This window comes from Geotrypetes seraphini, chromosome 8, assembly GCF_902459505.1.
Source record: "Geotrypetes seraphini chromosome 8, aGeoSer1.1, whole genome shotgun sequence".
NCBI classification, from domain to species: Eukaryota; Metazoa; Chordata; class Amphibia; order Gymnophiona; family Dermophiidae; genus Geotrypetes; species Geotrypetes seraphini.
In genome coordinates, this window is record NC_047091.1 from 137,684,401 (window position 1) to 137,704,951 (window position 20,551).

The 20,551-nt window shown below is 42.2% G+C and overlaps 1 protein-coding gene across 4 annotated transcripts in view; it reads right to left on the reverse strand.

The window, feature by feature from the left end:
• Positions 1-4,457, reverse strand: part of ARVCF (ARVCF delta catenin family member) — a 394,108-nt gene extending 389,651 nt beyond the window's left edge. For all 4 annotated transcript variants that reach the window (XM_033955207.1, XM_033955205.1, XM_033955206.1 and 1 more), the window contains exon 1: positions 4,141-4,457. In XM_033955207.1, coding sequence (XP_033811098.1) covers positions 4,141-4,161 — 21 coding nt within the window. In that variant the 5' untranslated portion in view covers positions 4,162-4,457. The remainder of the gene's footprint in view (positions 1-4,140) is intronic.
• Positions 4,458-20,551: the final 16,094 nt, after the last annotated feature.

Consider the following 20,551-nt stretch of genomic DNA (forward strand, 5'->3'; position numbering starts at 1 on the left):
TTGTTTTAATTGGATTCCATCCTTTTTCTATGCAGTATAGCGTTCCTCTGTGTTTATCTCAAGCATTCTTGAATTCCACCACCGTTTCTGTTTTCACAACCTCTCATGGCAGGGCATTCCAGAATTTTGAGCTTCAACTATTTCACTGTATAGTTTGGTTGAAAAATGCTTATTTGAAATGATTAACCCCCTCTTCTATGAAACCGCGCTAGCGTTTTTTAGTGCAGAGAGCTGCGCTGAATGGCCCGCGCTGCTCCCGACGCTCATTGAGTTCCCGTGGGCCATTCAGTGCGGCTCCCAGTGCTAGAAACCACTAGCACGGTTTCGTAGAAGAGGGGGGTAAGTGGTTTTTCTGTACACAAAATTATAATGCTGGCTTGATGTTCTTAATTTATGTGAATATAAAATTCCTTGGACACTTCTGTACATTACAGAGGCAAAAGATTGAAGATTATGACTGTTTGATCAGGGGTCTCAAAGTCCCTCCTTGAGGGCTGCAATCCAGTCGGGTTTTCAGGATTTCCCCAATGAATATGCATGAGATCTATGTGCATGCACTCCTTTTAATGCATATTCATTGGGGAAATCCTGAAAACCCGACTAGATTGCAGCCCTCAAGGAGGGACTTTGAGATCCCTGGATTAGATAGGGCAGCCTGTCATTATACCGAAGTTAGGAGAGCAGTTACCTTCAAAGAAGAACTGTCTCACCTGCAAGCCATGTCGTCTATCTAGTAATTGAATTTATGTTCAAATTTTTTTTTTAATTGCGAATGCAAAAAGTAGAAATATAACCAGAACAAGGAAAAGAACATCCAACATACACAGTTTTCCAGCAATAGCCAAAATAGAAAACCCATCCCTCCCGACTCCCCAACCCAATCCATCCATCAGAATCCCCGAATGCATTACCCCTCCCCCCCAGATCCCCCTCTAGAGAATACGCAAAAGCAACCAAAAGGTCTCAAAGATTCCATAGGCCCATACTCTGGTGGCCCATGGGCTACAGCAGAAAGGATCCCCCCCCCCAAAAAAAAAAAAAAAGGGATAGGTCATGTATACCACGTTTTTCTGTGTGGTTTACACAAAGCGGTTTTATACATTTTAGACAAAGCGGTTTTACATATTTAGTACCTGGGGCAATGGAGTGTGATGTGACTTGCCCAGAGTCACAAGGAGCTGCAGGGGGGATTGAACTCTCAACCTCAGGGTGCTGAGGCTGCTGCTCTAACCACTAGGCCGCTCCTTCACTCAAATGTGTGAACTAAACTTCACATCACAAATTTGCAAATTTCCTCAGTGACAGTATAGTTTAGGAGGGCAAATGCTTAAAATGACTTTTGGAAAGCAGTCCACCATTCTAGTAGGTAAAATCAGATACATTCTAGGGAATTCTATAATTGGCACCTGAAGTTAGGCGTTAATTCCGCGCCCAGCGTTTGGTATGGAAACTCATTCTAATGGATAAAAAAATGCTGAAATGGCAGATTTATGCAGAAATACACTTATGCACCCAGTTATGGAACAGCACCTTAGTCTACCTGCGTACAAACTGCAAAGATCAGGGACATTATGTAAAATTGCGTACAACGTTATAGAATACTGCAGATGCGCGCCCAACTTGTACACCAGGATTTATACCTGTTTTTAAGAACATAAGAAGTTGCCTCCGCTGAGGCAGACCAGAGGTCCATCTCGCCCAGCGGTCCTCTCCCACGGTGGCCCATCAGGCCCATTGCCTGAGCAATGGTCCCAGACTATCCCTATAACCTACCGCTACTCCTATCTGTACCCCTCAATTCCTTTATCCTCTAGGAACCTATCCAAACCTTCTTTGAAGCCTTGTAGCCTAGTTGATATAATTCCTCTTGTCCATATTTGGGTGCAGAATTCAACAACCAACACTTTTCTAAAAATAAAAAAAATCATTCATCCTGGAGCACTCTATAGAATAGCACTGGATGCCATTTATGGTTTTTTGGATTTAATATAAGATCCAGTGGTCCATCGTGCCCAGCATTCTGCTCCCGCGGTGGCCCCTAGGTCAAAGACCAGTGCCCTAACTGAGACCAGCCCTACCTGCATACGTTCCAGTTCAGCAGGAACTCGTCTAACTTTGTCTTGAATCCCTGGAGGGTATTTTCCCCTACGACAACCTCCGGAAGAGCGTTCCAGTTTTCCACCACTTTCTGGGTGAAGAAGAACTTCCTTATGTTCGTACGGAATCTATCCCCTTTCAATTTTAGAGAGTGTCCTACCTTGGAGAGGGTGAACAACCTGTCCTTATCTACTAAGTCTATTCCCTTCATTATCTTGAATGTTTTGATCATGTCCCTTCTCAGTCTCCTCTTTTCAAGGGAGAAGAGGCCCAGTTTCTCTAATCTCTCGCTGTACGGCAACTCCTCCAGCCCCTTAACCATTTTAGTTGCTTTTTGTGGTGTACATTCAATGAATTTGGCCCATTTTTCCACCAGCAGAGTGCAAGCATGCTCAAGAGAAGGGATATTGGAATAGCATGCAACATCATGCAGTGTTGCATTTTCAAACTTGCACATGTATATTTTTTTAAAACAGAAAAAGTACCTGGAAGAAAAACAGGTGTAAAGCTCTGCAAGTACTTTTTGCCTAGGCAGTTTTCAAAAAGAAATAGACATGTTCTCTTTGTACTTGGAACAGAACTTGAAGTCATTGGCCTGTTTTTCAAACATGTTGATGAAACTCACAGTCTCAAACTCAAAGTGATTTTTTTTTTTTTTTAAACCTTTTCCTTTTGATAGATGGCCCAAAGAAAGAAAAAATTTGAACAGATGCCTAGCTGGCAATAAATGCATCAAAAACAAAAACAAACACTAAGAACTGTTAAGCAAATGCCATATAAAGATAAACACTGTTAACAATGAAAGACTTGCTTTCTCCGAGAGCTCTGGAGATATTTTCCGTTGATGAATATAGTTATGTGTAACTCAGGTTGAACGTCAATCTTCAGCTAATAGTACATTACTGCAAGGCAGACAAAGTTTTGAAAAGAAGAAAAAATTATAAAGCTCTTTTTGCTGATAATTCTACAGGAAGAAGACTGTAAACAACACAAGAAACAGTAGTCAACCCAAGGCAGACCATATGGTGCAGAAAGTGAAGTTCTCCAGCAAAATGATGTACTGAAAAATGCCTAGTGCAAGAAAATGTAGTGTTGGAGTAATGCACAGTACAAAGATCTACTAGTTGGAAAATATACATTTTCATTCATGTCATACTGATGAGGTACATTACAGGAAGAACACATAGCAGGGCAAAATGCATAGGACTGGAAAGAACCTAGCCAAGCCAGAGCTATGTGAAAAAAATGACAGGAATTTTACTATCTATGGCATCAAGGTCAGCGGCTGAGTGTACAAAAAGCAAAGATCTTAACCAGCTCTGCAAAAGGGGAGCCAGACTACATTCTACCCCTCCAGTTCAGAGAGTTCAAGAACTTGCAAGGCCTCTAGACCTAAATGACACCAAGCAAGATGGAACACATCAGAATTCTAGCTTCATCCTCCCCAAGACGCACAGAGCCTAAAGCATTCCCAGTCCAAAATGAAGCCCCAGTTTTCCCAGCCCATGCTGTCGTCAAATGAGGAGTTTCCTCTAAGATGCTTTGCCATCTCATCTGAAGGCAGGAAAGGAAAATAACTTAATCCTGAAGCACTCTGTTCCAGAATAACAGTACATTGCTTGTGCTCAGGCAACCCATAATGTCATTTCAAGGGATGTATTAAAGGACAGAGGTACCATTCTGTGGCTCTCAGACTTGACCTCTGTCTTTGCAAAAGATCCCAAGAAATGGCAAGAGATCAAGAACCCAACATTTTTTTGTCTCTGTTTTTCTTTCTTGTATTAACATTTCCCTTCCTTTAACTTACCAATTCTTGGCTAGGTTAAAAAATTGCATGTTTTATTGTTGCCCACAGTTTCATCTATCAACTCTCAAATTCCCTCTCTCTCTATATATCTCTGTAATGGAATGAAGTGAAAACAGGATTTTTATCTCCACAGTTTTAGCTTCCCACCCCTTAAAAAGCAAGCTCCCTTTCCAAGCATCAAGAGAATTAAAGATACTTAAAAAGAAAACCAGCAAATGAAATGAGCCTGCACTAACCTGCTGAAGTTCTGCAGGCATTTATCCAACGGCTCCAGACAAAGTTCAGATCCTGTAGTTGAGTTCCAGACAGAGCTCCAGCTGCCCTCAGCCTCTTTGTAGTCACACAGCTTCCTAGCTGCCAGCTTTTCCCTTTTCACTTCCCAGCGCCCGCCTTCCTTTTACAATGAAAACCCTTTTGTAATCAGATCGGCTTTAGTTTGCACACCCCTCTACCATCTATACACATATCCACAATTCACACAACTCCACGTTGGAAAGACACCAAGAGCAGGCGAAGCGTCTCACGAGAATGAACTGTTTTCTCTCTCCTCTTCATTTGAAACCAGTCCCTTCTGCCTGCCTCTGCAGTCCTTCCCACAGCAGCTTGTTCAGCCTATGCAAACTAAGATTTCCCCCTCCTCTCCTTAAGGGTGGAAGCTGACAGTCAGCCACAGCTGGAAGCTCAAATCCAGCAAGCCATGGTCACACCCTGCAGGCTGATTGCGGGAGCGATTCCCAGCTACAGTCCTGAAATGTAGCTTCTGGGACAGCAGCAGGCTTTGCTACTGAGGTCATGCTGCTCTTCAAAGCTTCACAGCAGCTTCAGACTAAAAGAAGAACTCCTGGCATGAAATAAATTCATGGAAGTCACTAAAACTCAAGAAACCTAGATATATACCAGCCCAAATAAATGGGTGTAACCTGTTTGCAGAAGGTATCAAGGAAGACCTTCTACATATCAATATCACATCACTTCTCCCTCCGTACTCGCGGGGGTTAGGGGATCAACATGACCGCAAATAACTTTTTCATATGTTATTCGCGGTTTTCTTTTAAAAACCCTCCCGCATTTGGTGAAACCGCAAAAAACAATCTCGCGTTCCAGGAGCTGTACCTTATTCATCCCCGCTCCCCCTCTGACGCAACCACTTTCCCAGTGCCGCATTCCGCCTCCCATCTTGACTCGACTTCCTGTTTCCGGCGGGGCGGGACGCAGCAGAGGGAAAGCTCCAGGGCCGCTGCAGGCAACCCCATGTAAACTGCTGCCACCGCCGGCAACCTCAGAGACAAGTTTGAAGGTAGAACCAGTGGGGTTTGAGAATGAGCGAGAGATGCCAAACCTTGGTCGCAGTAGGAGCATGGAGGGAAAGATACTGGACTGTGGACCGGAGGGGGGGGGGGAGGCATGCTGACTGGGGAGAGCGCAAATGTGTGTGACTTGGTCTCTTTTGACTGATTCTTGAAAAGAGGCTGGTAATCTGTGATTTTCTCTGCGCACCCTGCGAATCAGTGATTGGAAAAATGCAGCAAAATTTTACTCTGGAACCATGGATGACCTAATTGGGGTGGAAGGAGCCAGAGGTAACCCCCCCCCCACACACACACACACACAAATAATCGAAACCACGATTGTGGAAACCGCAAATATGGAGGGAGAAGTGTATTGTACATTTTTCCTGTCTTATTAATGAGAATGAGTAGGAAGTACAAAGCTATTCCAAAATAGGGAACCTAAGAACCCAGAGAACAATCTTGCTCTCAGTTCTCCCAGCAGTGGTGTAATAAGGAGGGTGCAGACTGCTCCGTGCGCCAAGTCAGTGGGGGTGCTGGCATCTCTCTGCCCCATCCTGCCATACCATGCCATGCTTGCACCATTCCTCCCTCCCCCCCACCCCGTACCTCTGTATTATCTTTGCTAGCACGAGCAACTTCTGCCTGTTGGTCATGCCAGCCTGGTTTCCCTCTGAATCACTTCCAGATCAGGGACCAATAAGTGACATAAGAGGGAAATCCAACACCAGCGCGAGGAGCATGCTGCAGAATCTTTGCGTTGGCAAAGATTAAGAGGTACGGGGGAGAGCGCAAGTGTGGAATGGGGGACAGGAAAGAGCGGGGGGGGGAGGGCATGGAAGGAGAGGGGGCATGGAGAGGAAGGTGCAGGGGCACCACTGCCCCAGGCACCTCCTACCCTTACTATGCCACTGTCTCCCAGATACATCTAGGCAGGAATAGTGTGAAAGGCATAGTGGAGAGATCAATGGCTTCCTGCCATATATGGAAGCAGCTGGGAATTCATGCAACAAAGCAAAAAAACAGAAAGATCCAAAACGATGTTTTGGATTTTCTACTGCACTCTTGCAAACATCACAGGGTAGATTCCTCACGGTGCATGTTGCCAGGGGTCCGTGGCTGACTTGGCGGCATAATCCATCCATCCTTGCAAATTTTAGTGATGCATGCATCCAATCCATTTGCTAGCATGTAAGTGCCTTGGTGCATAACTAAAGGGGGTGGGGTGTGTCTCCAAGTTATGTGCATATCTTAAGCTAACATAAAGGGTCAGGCTTAAAAGCAGGTGTTCCAATTTGGGTTTGCTCTAGCATTCCACAATGGCATCTTGGCAGACAGAGGCCATTACAGGACTGGTGCTCAATGTGTCCAACTGCAAGCACCAGCTTATAGAATCGCCCCTCTCCATCTGTCCAAAAGTGCAAATCTATATCCACTTAGAAGGCAAAGGTACAAATGTTTAAAACATGCAGTGGAACCTTAATTGGTAGGGGCGAGAGGTGATCATTGGGGCGACAACTAATGTTATTTCTTTGTATCTGTGGTTAACCTATCAAAACAGTCTCCTCCGCCAGGCTCTTCCCATGCAACAGCACAAAAATAAACAGTCCCTATAGACTGGCAGTTAACTCAGGTAGCCCTTGACTCGCTCTCCTCACCATTTAATAACTAAGTCACAGCTTTATTAATATATAGTGACATCCTGAGCAAGTTCCAGTTCAAATCATCCATTCCTCCTGCCAGCATTCTCCAGGCAAAATCCTATCCATCCCATTCCACCCTAGGCTAGGCTCTTCACCTCTCCTCTCTTCCACCTCCCTGGCTCCTGCATATCTCCTCCTCCTGATACTGACCCTTCCCAATCCTTTTCCTCACTCCAAACCACTGAACTCCTCAACACCATGTCAATTACTCTTTGAATTCATCACTTCACCTATCCCTTTTGTCTTCTACCTTCCTCTCAGCCCTAAAGTTCCAACATTTCTTCCTCTCATTCAGCCATTCCCAATCTTTCTGTGTGCATCTAGTCTATGGTGCGCCCTCATTGTCTGTATTCTTTTGCTCTCTGCTGGGGACATCAATCCTAATCCTGGCTCTCCTAATCAACTCTCACCCTACTCACATGGGTCACACCACAATGTTTCCAATCTCATATCTGTTCCTCTCCTCCCCCCTTCTTTCCCTTTCTCATGTGTCCTGTGGAAAGCCCATTCTGTCGCCAACAAGCTTGCCTGAATCCATGACCTGTTTATCTCTCAAACCCTACACCTGCTTGCATTAAATGAGACCTGGCTCTGCCCTGAAAACTCTGCTTCAGCTGCTGCCCAGTGTTATGGAGGTTACTACTTCTCCTATACACCTTGCTCAGTCAGTCACCGGGGAGGGGTTAGACTGTTAATTTCACCCTCTAGTAGATTTCAACCCCTTCTTCCACTGCTTTTTCTTCTTTGAAGTCCTTCCATCAGGCAATACGCTCCACTACCCTCCGTGTAGCGGTCATTTACCATCCTCCTGATAAGTACCTCCCTTCCTTTCTCACTGACTTTGATTCCTGGCTTTCCTTCTTTCTTGAACTCTCATCTTCTTCCCTCTTTCTTGGTGACTAACATCCACGCTAATGACCCCTCTTGAAACTGTAGACCACCACCTTCTCCCTGACACCCTTTCCTCACTTGGATTTCAGGGCTCTGTTCTTTCTTGGTTCTCATCTCTCACATCACACCTTTAAGTGTATGCAGTGGTGGATCCTCCTCTACTGCTATCCTTCTATCAGTCGGAGGACCCCCAGGGTTTTGTTCTGGGACCTCTTATTTTCTCCATCTATTTTCTCCCTTGGTGCTCTAATCTCCTCCCATGGTTTTCAATATCACCTCTATGCTGACAACTGCCAGATCTACCTATCGACACCAGAAATCTCTACAGGAATCCAGATCCGAATCTCAGCCTGCCTGTCCAACATCTCTGCCTGGATGTCACCCCACTACTTAAAAATGAACATGAACAAGACTGAGCTACTTATCCCTCCATCTAAACCTACCTCTCCACTCCCTCCACTCTCCATCTCAGTAGATAACACTCACATCCTCCCTGTCTCACCAGCTCACATTCTCGGGGTCATCTTTGATTCCTCTCTCTTTCTCTGCACAAATCCAACAGACCAACTAAACCTGTCGTTTCTTTCTCTATAGTAATTCCAAAATCCAATTGTTCCACTCTGAGCACACACCAAAACTCTTATCCACACCCTTATCCTCTCTCATCTAGACTACCGCAACCTGCTTCTTACAGGTCTTCCACATAACCATCTCTCTCCCCTTCATTCTTTTTTAAAATTCTGCTGCTGGACTTATATTCTGCCAGAGTTGCCTTGCCCACATCACCCCTCTCCTCAAGTCACTTCATTGGCTCCCTATTCATTTCTGCAGACAGTTCAAAGTCCTCCTATTGACTTACAAGTCCGCAGCTCCTCAATATCTCTCCTTATACTCCTTCCTGGGAACTCCGTTCATCGGGCAAGTCTCTCTGATCTGTACCCTTTTCCTCTACTGCGAACTCTAGACTAAGCTCCTTCTCCCTTGCTGTATCATACACCTGGAACAGACTACCTGAGTCTAGCCCTGCACTTCTTGGTTCATATCTTTGGCTGAAGAACTGATTTGCCTTTTTGTTCTTTGCAGTCACCATGAGATCGACTGTCATATGACCCCATCTCCTCACAATGATCTGGAATGCTTTCAGGGACAACAACCACTCTCCCAGGTCTAACTTCTGTCTGCTGAGATAATCCGGTTGAATAATGTCTACTCCAGTCACTTATTGCAGAGATCACCTGCAGGTATGTTTCACCCAACAGAACAATGCTTTTGCCTCCTGCCAGAGTGCAACGCTCCTAGTGCTTCCCTGGCTGTTGACATAGGCCACCACAGTGGCATTATCAGAGGCGGAAGGGCAGACTGGATACATCATGTTTCTATATTTCTAAATCAGTTATAATTTTTTTCCTTCTCATGCAAATTAAGAAATTGTTTTTATTGCAATGGGTCCTAAAAACCAAAATTCTTATTTTAAAAATTCAGCAAGCATTTACATGGAAATTTAAAAAAATATGTAGCCCCCAATGCCACAACTCTAGATTTCAATGTCATAACGGCCTCTCATCTCAGCTGTGTTGGTTTAGTCACATCTGGAAACATCAACATTTTAGCTCCACAAAATACAGCTTCCTTATTCTTGAAATACATTTGCATAATTAATGTTTTATCATTATCATTTAGGCATATGACCATCAGAGTGGATCTACGTAGTCTGGTGATTCTTCAAGAAATCTCTTAAGATCAAATTCTTTAGATACAAGCTGATCCACTCCTTGTTCTATAGGGAGCTTTTATTTTGTTAGAATATAACAATTAGAAATAGACAATGTACCAGCATTTTGTAACCCGAAAATCTCCTTGACTTATTTCCTCAAAATTTCCAGTGACAACAAATGAGTTATAGGAAAATTAACCAAATGTAGGTTCCTACATCTCATAATATTTTCCATAATTTCAATTTTTAAATGTAAACTAAAAGAATTTTTAATAGCTGAAGTGGAAGCAGCTTGCAGGGCAGAAACCTGCACTTCAGTTGATAACAAACACTTATCCAATATCTGAATCCACAGATTTCAATTTCTCAACAACTTCTTGTGAAAAAGTTTGATTTTGAATTTGAACTGATTTCAACAGCCCCTCCCATTCTACTATTAATCTGCCAAACACCTTTCAATATAATTTCCTGTGGGATTCCCGCCAAGCCCGGTTCCTCAATCTTACTTTCTTGAAGAGTATACAGCTGTTATCTGGGGCATTTTCAAAACGGAAATTTTTTAAAGTAGATTGAATATCTAAACTGTCCAGAGTAGGCATCTTAGGACCAACTTTGGGACCTAATCCACCAGAAAAAAAAGAAACAGAAGAGGATAGTGGAGATCGGTCAAGAAGACCATGAGATGTACTCAAGAGGGATCCAGCTCTAACCTCATGCAGAGAAGCTTGCATTTCTTAAGGCAGAGGTGGTCAAGTGACAGTTCATAGGACCCAAGACAACAGGGGTGAAGATCTTTATCTTGGTCTTATGCTTCCTCATACTCAATAACAGGAAAAACAGTACCAAAAAAGAACTTTTCTTCTCCTGGTCGCTCCTCATGGCTCCCAAGGGGCCAAGGCAACATGGATTCACTAGAGGCAAGTCTTGTCAGACAAATCTGATCAATTTCTTTGACTAGGTGTTGAGAAAATTGGATAGAGGGAGTGCACTAGATGTGGTTATTTAGATTTTAGCAAAGCTTTTGACAGTGTTCCAGACAGGCTTCAGGGATGGGCTTCAAAGTAACAGACTGGGTCAGGAACTGGTTGAGTAGAAGGCAACAGACAGTAGTGGTCAATAGAGATCTCTCTGAGGAAAATTACTGTAATAGGTGTTATCCAAGGACAGCAGGCAGATATTCTCACGTGGGTGACGTCATCTACAGAGCCCCAGTACGGACAGCTTTAAATGTGCATTGCCACTTTAAGAATTTGAGAAAGTTTGCAAACTGCCCGCACCAGCATGCGCGAGTGCCTTTCTGCCCAATGCCGCTTGCAGCTCCTCAGTTCTTAGTTTTACGCAGAACTAAGTCTTTAAAAAAAAAAAATCCAAACATTATTCAAATTTTGCCTTGGCCTTCCCACTCATGTGTATTTTTTAGTCGTATTTTTTCTTCGTATGGACATCAAGACACCATTGCAACCTTCACCATCAAAAGCATCAACATCGGTGTCGGCAACAGGGGACATCGCTCTATTGGGTAATCCAGCTAAAAAGCCATCAGCTTCCCAACAGGTCTCGCAGGTCACTATTGTATCAAGTCCCTTGATGCAGGCTAAGTGACGACCGTCCTTATGTCTAGCCTCTCCTGCATCGAGGTGTGCATCCTCTTCACTTTCATCTTCGCCAAGGCCAGACAAGGCACAGATGGTACCGGCAGAACACCAAATGGTACCGGTGCTCTTGTACTGTGAGAAGCTTAAAGCGCTTTTCCAAGTTAGTGATATGTTCAAGCTTCTTGTTCCAACACTGACTCCATCGGTACCAGCCCAACCTGAACATAAGGCGCTGATGTTCCATGCATAAGAACAATGCGTCTCATCGCAGATCCCATTCTTCATCACGGTGTCAATCCAGTTCTTCCAGACATCAGCGTTCTTCTTCATCCTCTCGACGATCCAAGTCTGCTCAGCATTATTTAGCTTCAGCTTCATTGAAGCGTAAACACCGCTCTCCTTCTCGTTCTTCCAAGCATAAGAGGAAGTCACATCATACATTGTCATCTTCATCGGACCAACACCAGTCCCAACATCATCAGTCCCGACGCACTCCTTCACCAAAACACTTTTTTGGCTCGGACTTACAGTCTGACTCAGCGGGATGATGTCCCTGAGTCTACTACAGAATTTTCACACACTCAGATTGAATCTCAAATGTTCATCTATTTATAGAGCTCGAAAACAGCCATATTCATAAAGTAGAAAATTCCAAACATTGAAAAAGCCCCAATGGGAGGCCAACCCAAAATATTCTATCAACAAATCTCTTAATAGTTTAATAATATCATTTAATTCTGAAGAGAATATAACTAATAGTGCCAAATAAATTAATTAGTGAATATATAGGTCCTCAGTGTGAAGTTTTAGGCTATGTTGGGTTGCATCCACACAAGGGTTCAAGGCCTATAATGCATATCTATAGCCTAGACATTTAAAGTTGGCATATTTTTACCAACCGTTAACACATCAACATCAGACCCCACTTGTGTGTTGTATCAGTGGCACTCAAAGGTGCTAGTGAATAGTGAAAAAATAAAGAACGTTATTTAAACAACATCTCTTCAGAGTAATTTTCACTTAAAAAGTTTATCGCTACATATAGGTGTTGCTGAAATGTTCCATGTAATATACAGTTAATACACTTAAAAACTTATATCCAGTCCAAGGGATCCCTTGCCTTATTATCCAAAGAATAAACTACTTCCAGGTTGGTTCTACGAAGCTTGGTTTTTGAGAATACTACCTTCTTTAGGAACCCCTGCAATGTAAATGTTTTGATGCACTTGATTCATAATAGCAGTTTTAATTAGTTATATTCTCTTCAGTGTTAAATGATCTTGTTGAACAAGTAGGAGAATTGTTGATAAGGCATTTATAATTGTTGTATGGAAACATCCCAGAATTACTTAAAAGTAATATATTCAGCTATACACCAAAAAGATCTCTGCATTCTGAGAGTTTAGCTTTACTGAAGATGTCCGTGAATCCAAGACTCGTTGAGACTTTCTGCTGTACAGGAGTAAAGTTATGGAACTCCTTAATGGGTCAGATACGAAATTGCTGTGAAAGGGTAAGTTCAGAAAATTACTAAAGACGTAGCTATTCGTAGATGCCTTTTTTTAGTTGCTTCAGCTAAAATTGATGAATTATCTATGACCTCTACTATCCATATTATGGTATTTTCCTGAGAATTGTATGTATTTTCATTTTATTATATGTGTGTTTTATTATGTATTTGCTTTTACTTTGTCGCCATTTTAACATTGTGCATGTAAATTTTGTAAACCGTTTAGTTTTAAAAGATATATAAATTTTTAAAATAAATAAATAAATATAAGGTAAGCAGTCAAGTTGTTCCATATACAGTCTAAGGGAAACAGCTGCAGTATTGAAGTATCCTACTAGGATTTTCCCAAGGCCTTAGTAAGCATGTTAAAGCTGCAGGTTGCAGGTTTGTCCTACAGACAGAGTTAGCAAGGGGGCATGTATTTTCCCTCCGTCTTGCATTTGGCTCCCTTCCATTCATAAAGGAACTGCAAAAGTCAGATCATAGGCTTCAGCTTAGCTGGCATGCCTGCCTCAATTTTAATGCGCATTCCTTCCCATGAGAAAGTCCAAATAGAGCCAGGTTGTGTCCAAAGAAGTGGATGCCAAGATAGATATTTTTCTATCAAGTAACTTTCTCGCCTTGCTTTTCTTTTAAATTTCACAGATTTACTCTATAATTTTCATCCTTTCCAATGCTCATAAAGCTTTCAGTGTCAGTTATCAAAATGTTAATATAACTCCATCAGAACAGCTGGAAATCTACTGCCAAGTACAAGGAGTGTGTATAATGTCATAATATTTCCTTCTCCTCTAGTCCTGCTATTAAACAATGTATTCCTGTGGTAACAAAGATAAAACTCAGTATATAAAAAAAAGCGAAAATGAATTTGAAGCATGAATGTCTTGATTCAGTTAAAATGAAACAACATCCTCCTTATGGTGAAATGTGGAGAAAGGAGCAAAGATAAATAGTCAGCAGGTGTCTCAAAACTAATTTTATGATGCAATATCTAGGTTCCAGTTCTTTCCTTTTGTAAGGGACCTTGCTAACCAAAGTGAAATGTGGTTTATTTTAGGCATAAAGAGCCTGATTCTATAAATGGCACCTAACAAAAAAAAAACCCTATACAAGACCACACTCATTTAGCATATACTGTACTACAAATGAGAAACACTCCTCTAAAACAGTTAAAAAAAATTACATGTAAAAAATTCAACTTTATCAATACCTCTACTCACCCTAACAGCCTTCACCAGTAGGCCAGAGTCATCATTTTAACACAGGTTAGTTTGGTTTAGATTAAAGAATGACACGGTGACAAAATTCATCACCGTTCCCGTCCCTGCGGATAACCGTGGGAAATAATCCCATGTCATTTTTTTAGTGTCTATTTCAGCCTCAGTCCTTCTACACCAGGGATATCAAAGCCCCTCCTTGAGGGCCACAATCCAGTCGGGTTTTCAGGATTTCCCCAATGAATATGCATGAGATCTATGTGCATGCACTGCTTTCATTGCATATTCATTGGGGAAATCCTGAAAACCCAACTGGATTGCGGCCCTCAAGGAGGGACTTTGAGATCCCTGTTCTACACCAGCATTCTTCAAAGCAAAGCTTGTGGGTCAGTGATTGTGGCCATTCATACTCTGATTCTTCCCTCTATCCTTAAAGAATGACATGAAAATGGGATGGGAACGGTGATGAATTTTGTCACCGTGTCATTTTCTAGTTTAGATCTATCAAACTAGATGTTGTACATCCTGAGCACACTTCAAGGCTTTGTCTTTAAAAGGGAGGTGCTCTTTTTCCTTGTCTATGGCAAAATATTTTAAAAATCCAACAGAGCCCTGCATGCTTGCTGAGACCGTCAAATGGGAAACTCCGAAGCAGCACCTGAGAAGCAAATTTTTCTTAAGGACTATTTAAAACATAAACTTCCTCCTCCATCCAGATTCCTGCCACTCTTCGGAGGCAAACATCTTTGTTTTAGGCCAATAGCAGGTCCACAACAACATCCACAAAATCCTACAGAATTAGGTCATCACAGCAGAGTTCAATTAAAGGGTTGCTTACTTTCAAGGACAGAGACCCTGTTTCTTTAGCACATTCCATTAAATTACTGGTTGAAGGCAGAGCCTTCCTGATAAGAATCAGTAAGAGGTTTATGCACCTTCCATACACAAATCAACAGACATTTTCTATTAAGTGCCTGCGAATCATAACTGCAAAAATGCTGGAACATTATCATCAATATTCTGAGACATCTATAAGCGATGGCTTAATATCTTATGTATGTGGGACTCTATTTACTGAAGAGCTTGTCTCATTTGGGTATCTATAAGACCATGCTTGCTAAATCAGTTTTCAAAGTCATTTAACCTGTTAAAGTGACCTGTCTGAATTTGGCATAGAGGGTGTGCACTTCTACTGTTTATATCAGGGGTAGGGAACTCCGGTCCTCGAGAGCCGTATTCCAGTCGGGTTTTCAGGATTTCCCCAATGAATATGCATGAGATCTATTTGCATGCACTGCTTTCAATGCATATTCATTGGGAAAATCCTGAAAACCCGATTGGAATACGGCTCTCGAGGACCGGAGTTCCCTACCCCTGGTTTATATATTTGCTGAATATTTAGTCCTTGGCCTTCAGCAGTTTTAAAGCCACTGAAAGCAACAAGATGATTATTATTATTATTTTTTTTTTTTATTAACCACCTTTATGAAGAGATTCACTGAAGGAGGGGTACAGCAAGTACAATTCAACATAAAACTTACAATTTTGTTAACAGCATAACAGTAGTAAAAGGACCAAATATAAACAAATACAATGAGTGAAGTACAGTAAATTCAAAATCAGCAAATTGAAATGTATTAATAGGACTACCATGAAAAGTTAAAAAATATATATATATATACTTATCACAGCACTGAAATTCAAATAAGAGATTGAAGTGTTGGATATTGTAAAGTATTCAAAATTATAAATAAAATAAAAAAAAAAAGAAATTCAAATAAGAGAGATATAATACAATGTCAGCATAATACTTATGAAACAACTAATAAGTACACATCAGAACATTCAAATAATCTAATCTAATCTAATCTTTGGTTTATATACCGGGTCATCTCCGAACGGAACTCGACTCGATTAACAAAAATCAGAAGACCGGATTTTACAGAGATAACAAAAAGAAGAGTGAGTAATAAAATTTAACCTGGCCTAGCAAAAATGGGCCCTTCAATGCTTAACATACAGGGTAGGCCAAAAGTAGGCATAAGGTATTTATTCATTATTTCTTTTTATTGTACAGGTATTGAATAGGTATAATATACTACTGAATAATCAAGTAAAAGTGAAATAATATAACTGATACAAAAACTTCACACAAATGTTATTCCTGACAGAAATAATGAATAAATACTGTATTCCTACTTTTGGCCCACCCTGTAGATATGATGCTAATGCTTTTCTACAATACAGCTTATCCTATAGCCAAAGGGCCAAGAGCAGAATTAGACTCAGATATTCAAAGCAGGTCATGTCCAACTGATATTCAGAACTGCTACCCTTGGACCTAAATGGGGCAAAAATAGGGCTGGCTTCTTGTGCGGTCCTATCTAATCTAATCTAATCTGGTATTTCTGAGTCGCACTATGCCTAAACAGGTTCAAGGCGACTTACAATATTTCAAATTACAGAATGAATATACTACATTATAGTAGTTTGAGGAGGACAGAATTATGAATAGGGTAATAGAAATGAGTGAATGGAGGTTCTTTGATTGTACTTGTATAGCACTTGAGTAGAGGGTGGGATTTAGTGATATTAGATCTTTTGAGTTAGTTGTCTACAGTGTGTATGCTTTCAAAGAAGAGAGTTTTAATTTTTTTCAGAATCTGTTGTAGAATGTTTCCATCCTGATGTCTGTCAAAGGAGGTATGTGGGCACCAGCACCGAATATACATTATATCGCTGGAATCAACATAGGGGTAAATTCAGTAAATAGGACTGAAAGTTAGATGCTAGGATAATGTGTGCTAAGTACAAATTCTATAAAGGCATTTCCGCGTGCAACTGTTTTTAATAGGGCTGCAGATTTAGCGTGTTAATGCGATTAATGCATTAAATCTAACGCTGATTAAAAACAATTAATTGTGATTAATATGATTATATGATCTGCCACTCCTGCGCCAGATCCGTTGCTTCTCTGGCTCTGGAAAGAGGCTGCGCTGTCAGCGTCAGCATGTGTGCGTTGCCGCTGCCTCTGCCTGACCCAGAGACAGGAAGTTATACCTTTTTGATATAGCTTTCAATCCTTAACCCTACTCCTCTGCCCTCCAACCCAGCCCGCTGATTAACCGTTCCCCTTAACTGTACAGTGCTCCCCCGCTAATTCGTGGTCGGCGGTTTGTGATCCCAGTCATTTGCGGTATTTTCCGACCATGAATGACCGGGCAGGAGAGGACAGCAGGAGAGGGCAGCCAGAGCACCGGCGAGTGAAGGAAATCACTCGCTGTATGCTCCAACCATGCAGCTCCTGATTGGTAAGGCACGATTTTAGTACAGGAAGAAGCAGTCGGAGCATACAGCGAGTGATTTCCTTCATTTGCCAGTGCCCTGGCTGCCCTCTCCTGCCTCTCCAGCTGTCCTCTCCTGTCTCCCCTGCCTAAAAACCGTATTCACGTTTTTAAAAAATTTGCGGAGGTTCTAGAACGGAACCCCCTTAACCTCCCACTTTCCACTACTTGGAACCTGGAACGGAACCGCCTCCCAACCTCCCACTTTCCACTACTTCCAAAATCTGCCATCTCAAATCCTGTTTGTCTGTCTTGCCTGTTTAGATTGTAAGCTCTTTCGAGCAGGAACTGTTTTCTTCCTCTTTGTGACTCTGTGCAGCGCTGCGTGTGTCTGGTAGCACTATAGAAATAATTAATAGCAGTAGTGTTTCTGAGTCAGACAGAGCCAGCAGTAGGATAGACACGCTGACGCTGACACAGCAGTTTCATTCAGACCTGGAGAAGCAGTGGGTCCGGCATAGGGCATCAGATCAGGTTAGAGGGAGAGAGTTGCTACATCGTTGGGGGTGGGATGGGGAAGTACAAGGAGGCAGAGCGATGATGCATGGGAGGGGGAAAGAGGGCAAGCAAGGAAGGAAAGAGGTACTGTATTGGGAGCAAGGAAGGAGAGAGATGTTGAACTTAGGAAAGTAGTGGTGAGGGAAGAGAGAGATCCAATGAAGGGATTAGGATGAGGGGGGAAACTAGATGCACAGAGGGAGGGAAAGAGATACTGGATATGAAGGATGAGTGGAAGGAAAAGAAAAGAGGAGACACCCTGGCATGGAAGCAAGAGAAAGAAGAGAGCAGGATGGGGCTGAGAAGAAGTACAGAAAAAAAATAAATGGAGGATTCCAGGAATTTTTTGTGGGTATTTTCTTTATTCTTAAAAAAAAAAATCTTACATATTAATCATGATTAATTGCAATTAAAATGTGCAATCTTCCTGCAGCCCTAGTTTTTCTAGAATACTAGCTTAAGTCATTTTCACACCTAACTTTAGACATTAGCATTTACACCTACCAGAACACTTGCTCCCAACTTCTGCCTGTTAAGCACAGAAATGGATCTATGACCCACCCATGATCCTCCCTTGGCCACGCCCCCTTTGGAGTTGCATTCAAGAGAAGCTAGGCATTCAAGGGCTGGATTCTATAAACAGTGCCTAACAGCGCCTAGATTGTAGGAGTTACTTGGCACAGTTTATTTAAAAAAAACCAAAAAAACAACGTTACTGTTGATTTTTAAAATGCAAAAGAAAAAAAATTTACTTTTTTTCCCCTGGGTTATCAATCCCTTCACATGATTCACCTAAACTACAAAAGGCATGTAGTGCCAAAGAGCATCACAAATTCAGACGACAGATTGAAAATGAGACAAGAGGCATTGGGTTGCTTTTTTGTATCTCTATCCACAGAGATAGAGGAAGAGACAGTTATAGAAATCTCTAACCTCACAAGAGGATTGTATGTAGCTTATCCCAACATCCTTTACTTAAAAGAAGAACATAAAATTCAGCAAGCCATATCTAACAGTATTTTAGGAGCAAACGGACTGAGAAATATGCTGTTATTGTAAAGCACAAGCATGTAATAAACCTAATGGAAAATCCAATATTGTCTATTGAATTTTAGCTGATAAAGCCATATCAACGGTCTTAGAAACATCTATAATGTCAAAATTGTTCTGGTAACATGCTGCAATACACTGGACACGGTTTAAAGGAAACCAAAACCAGAAATTAGAGTTTTAACATCAGGATTTACAGATTCAATGCAGTACAAAAATGTATAAAGAAAAATACCTACACAATTTTGGCTTGAATCTTGGGTTTTTGCAATTTGACTTACAGTTCTTGCTCTCAAATTTAATGTAAGAAGGACCTCAGTGACCTATATGATGGGGGACTAGTTTCAGACAAATTTTCTAATGCAGATGCTAATTTGATTACATTTTTATTTAATTTATTCTACATTTGGTTGGAATTTTTAGCAAACTAAGAAACCTAAAATCAAGGTAACATCCCTAAGAGGTAGATCTACCGAAGGGCACTAGAAAATGAGCTTAGTATGTGCTTATGAGGTCCCCGCCAAAGTCCCACCCATCCCCACCTATCCCCGTGAGGATTCCCACCCGTCCCTGCGAGGAATCCCTCCGTCCCCACCCGTCCCCGTGAGGAATCCCCTCCGTCCCTGCCCGTCCCCGCAAGGAATCCCCTCCATCCCCGCCCGTCCCTATAAACTACAGAAATAGTTATTTCATTTAATTATGCTACTGAATTAAAGGCTCTGGTAGAAACCCATTTAAAAATAAGCAAAAAGACTTTATTAATTTGGAAATATTAATTGAGAAGAATACATACTTTGTAAACAGGTTTCTACCAGAGCTTCTAATGTTTATAAATTTTTATCAACACAACTAATATACTACTTTATCCTGAAGCAAAAAAAAAAAGAAAAAAAAGAATTTTTTTCCTACCTTTGTTGCCTGGTTTCTGCTTTCCTCATGTTCTCATTTAATTCCTTCCATCCACTGTCTCTCTTCTTTCTGCATCTTCCATTTGCTCTGTTACTGTGCCTCTCCCTTTCTCCCCCCTCCCAAATTGGTCTGGCACCCATCTTCTTCCCTCCGCTCCCCCCATAGTCTGGCATCTCTGTCTTCTTCCCTGCCAGTGTCTTCTCCCCACTCTCTCTTCCCCATTTCCTTTCAGCGTCCTTCACCTCCTCATCTTCCCCATGTCCTGTCAGCATCCTTCTCCCCCCTCTGTCTTCCACATTTGCTTTCAGTGTCCTTCTCCCCCCTGTCTTCCCCATGTCCTTTCAGCGTCCTTCTCCCCCTCTGTCTTCCCCATGTCCTTTCAGCATCTTTCTCCCCCCTATGTCTTCCCTATTTCCTTTCAGCATCCTTCACCTCCCCATCTTCCCCATGTCCTGTCAGCATCCTTCTCCCCCTCTGTCTTCCACATTTGCTTTCAGTGTCCTTCTCCCCCCTGTCTTCCCCATGTCCTTTCAGCGTCCTTCTCCCCCTCTGTCTTCCCCATGTCCTTTCAGCATCTTTCTCCCCCCCTATGTCTTCCCCATGTGCTTTCAGTGTCCTTCTCCACCCCTTTGTCTTCCCCATATCCTTTCAGGGTCCTTCTCCCCCCTCTGTCTTCCCCATGTGCTTTCAGCGTCCTTCTCCCCCCTCAGTTTTACCCATTTCCCTTAAGCGTCTTTTCTTCTCCACTCCACCTTTCCTCCCTTTCTCTGTCCCTGCCCCTTACCTTTGTGGCGCTTCCCCACCCGACCGACAACAGAACAGGCCTGGTCGGACAAACCTCCCTGCCCTGTAGCCGCGAATCTAAATTACCTTCTTACAGCAGCTGGAGTATTGAAGCTGCTGTAAGAAGGTAATTTAGATTCGCTG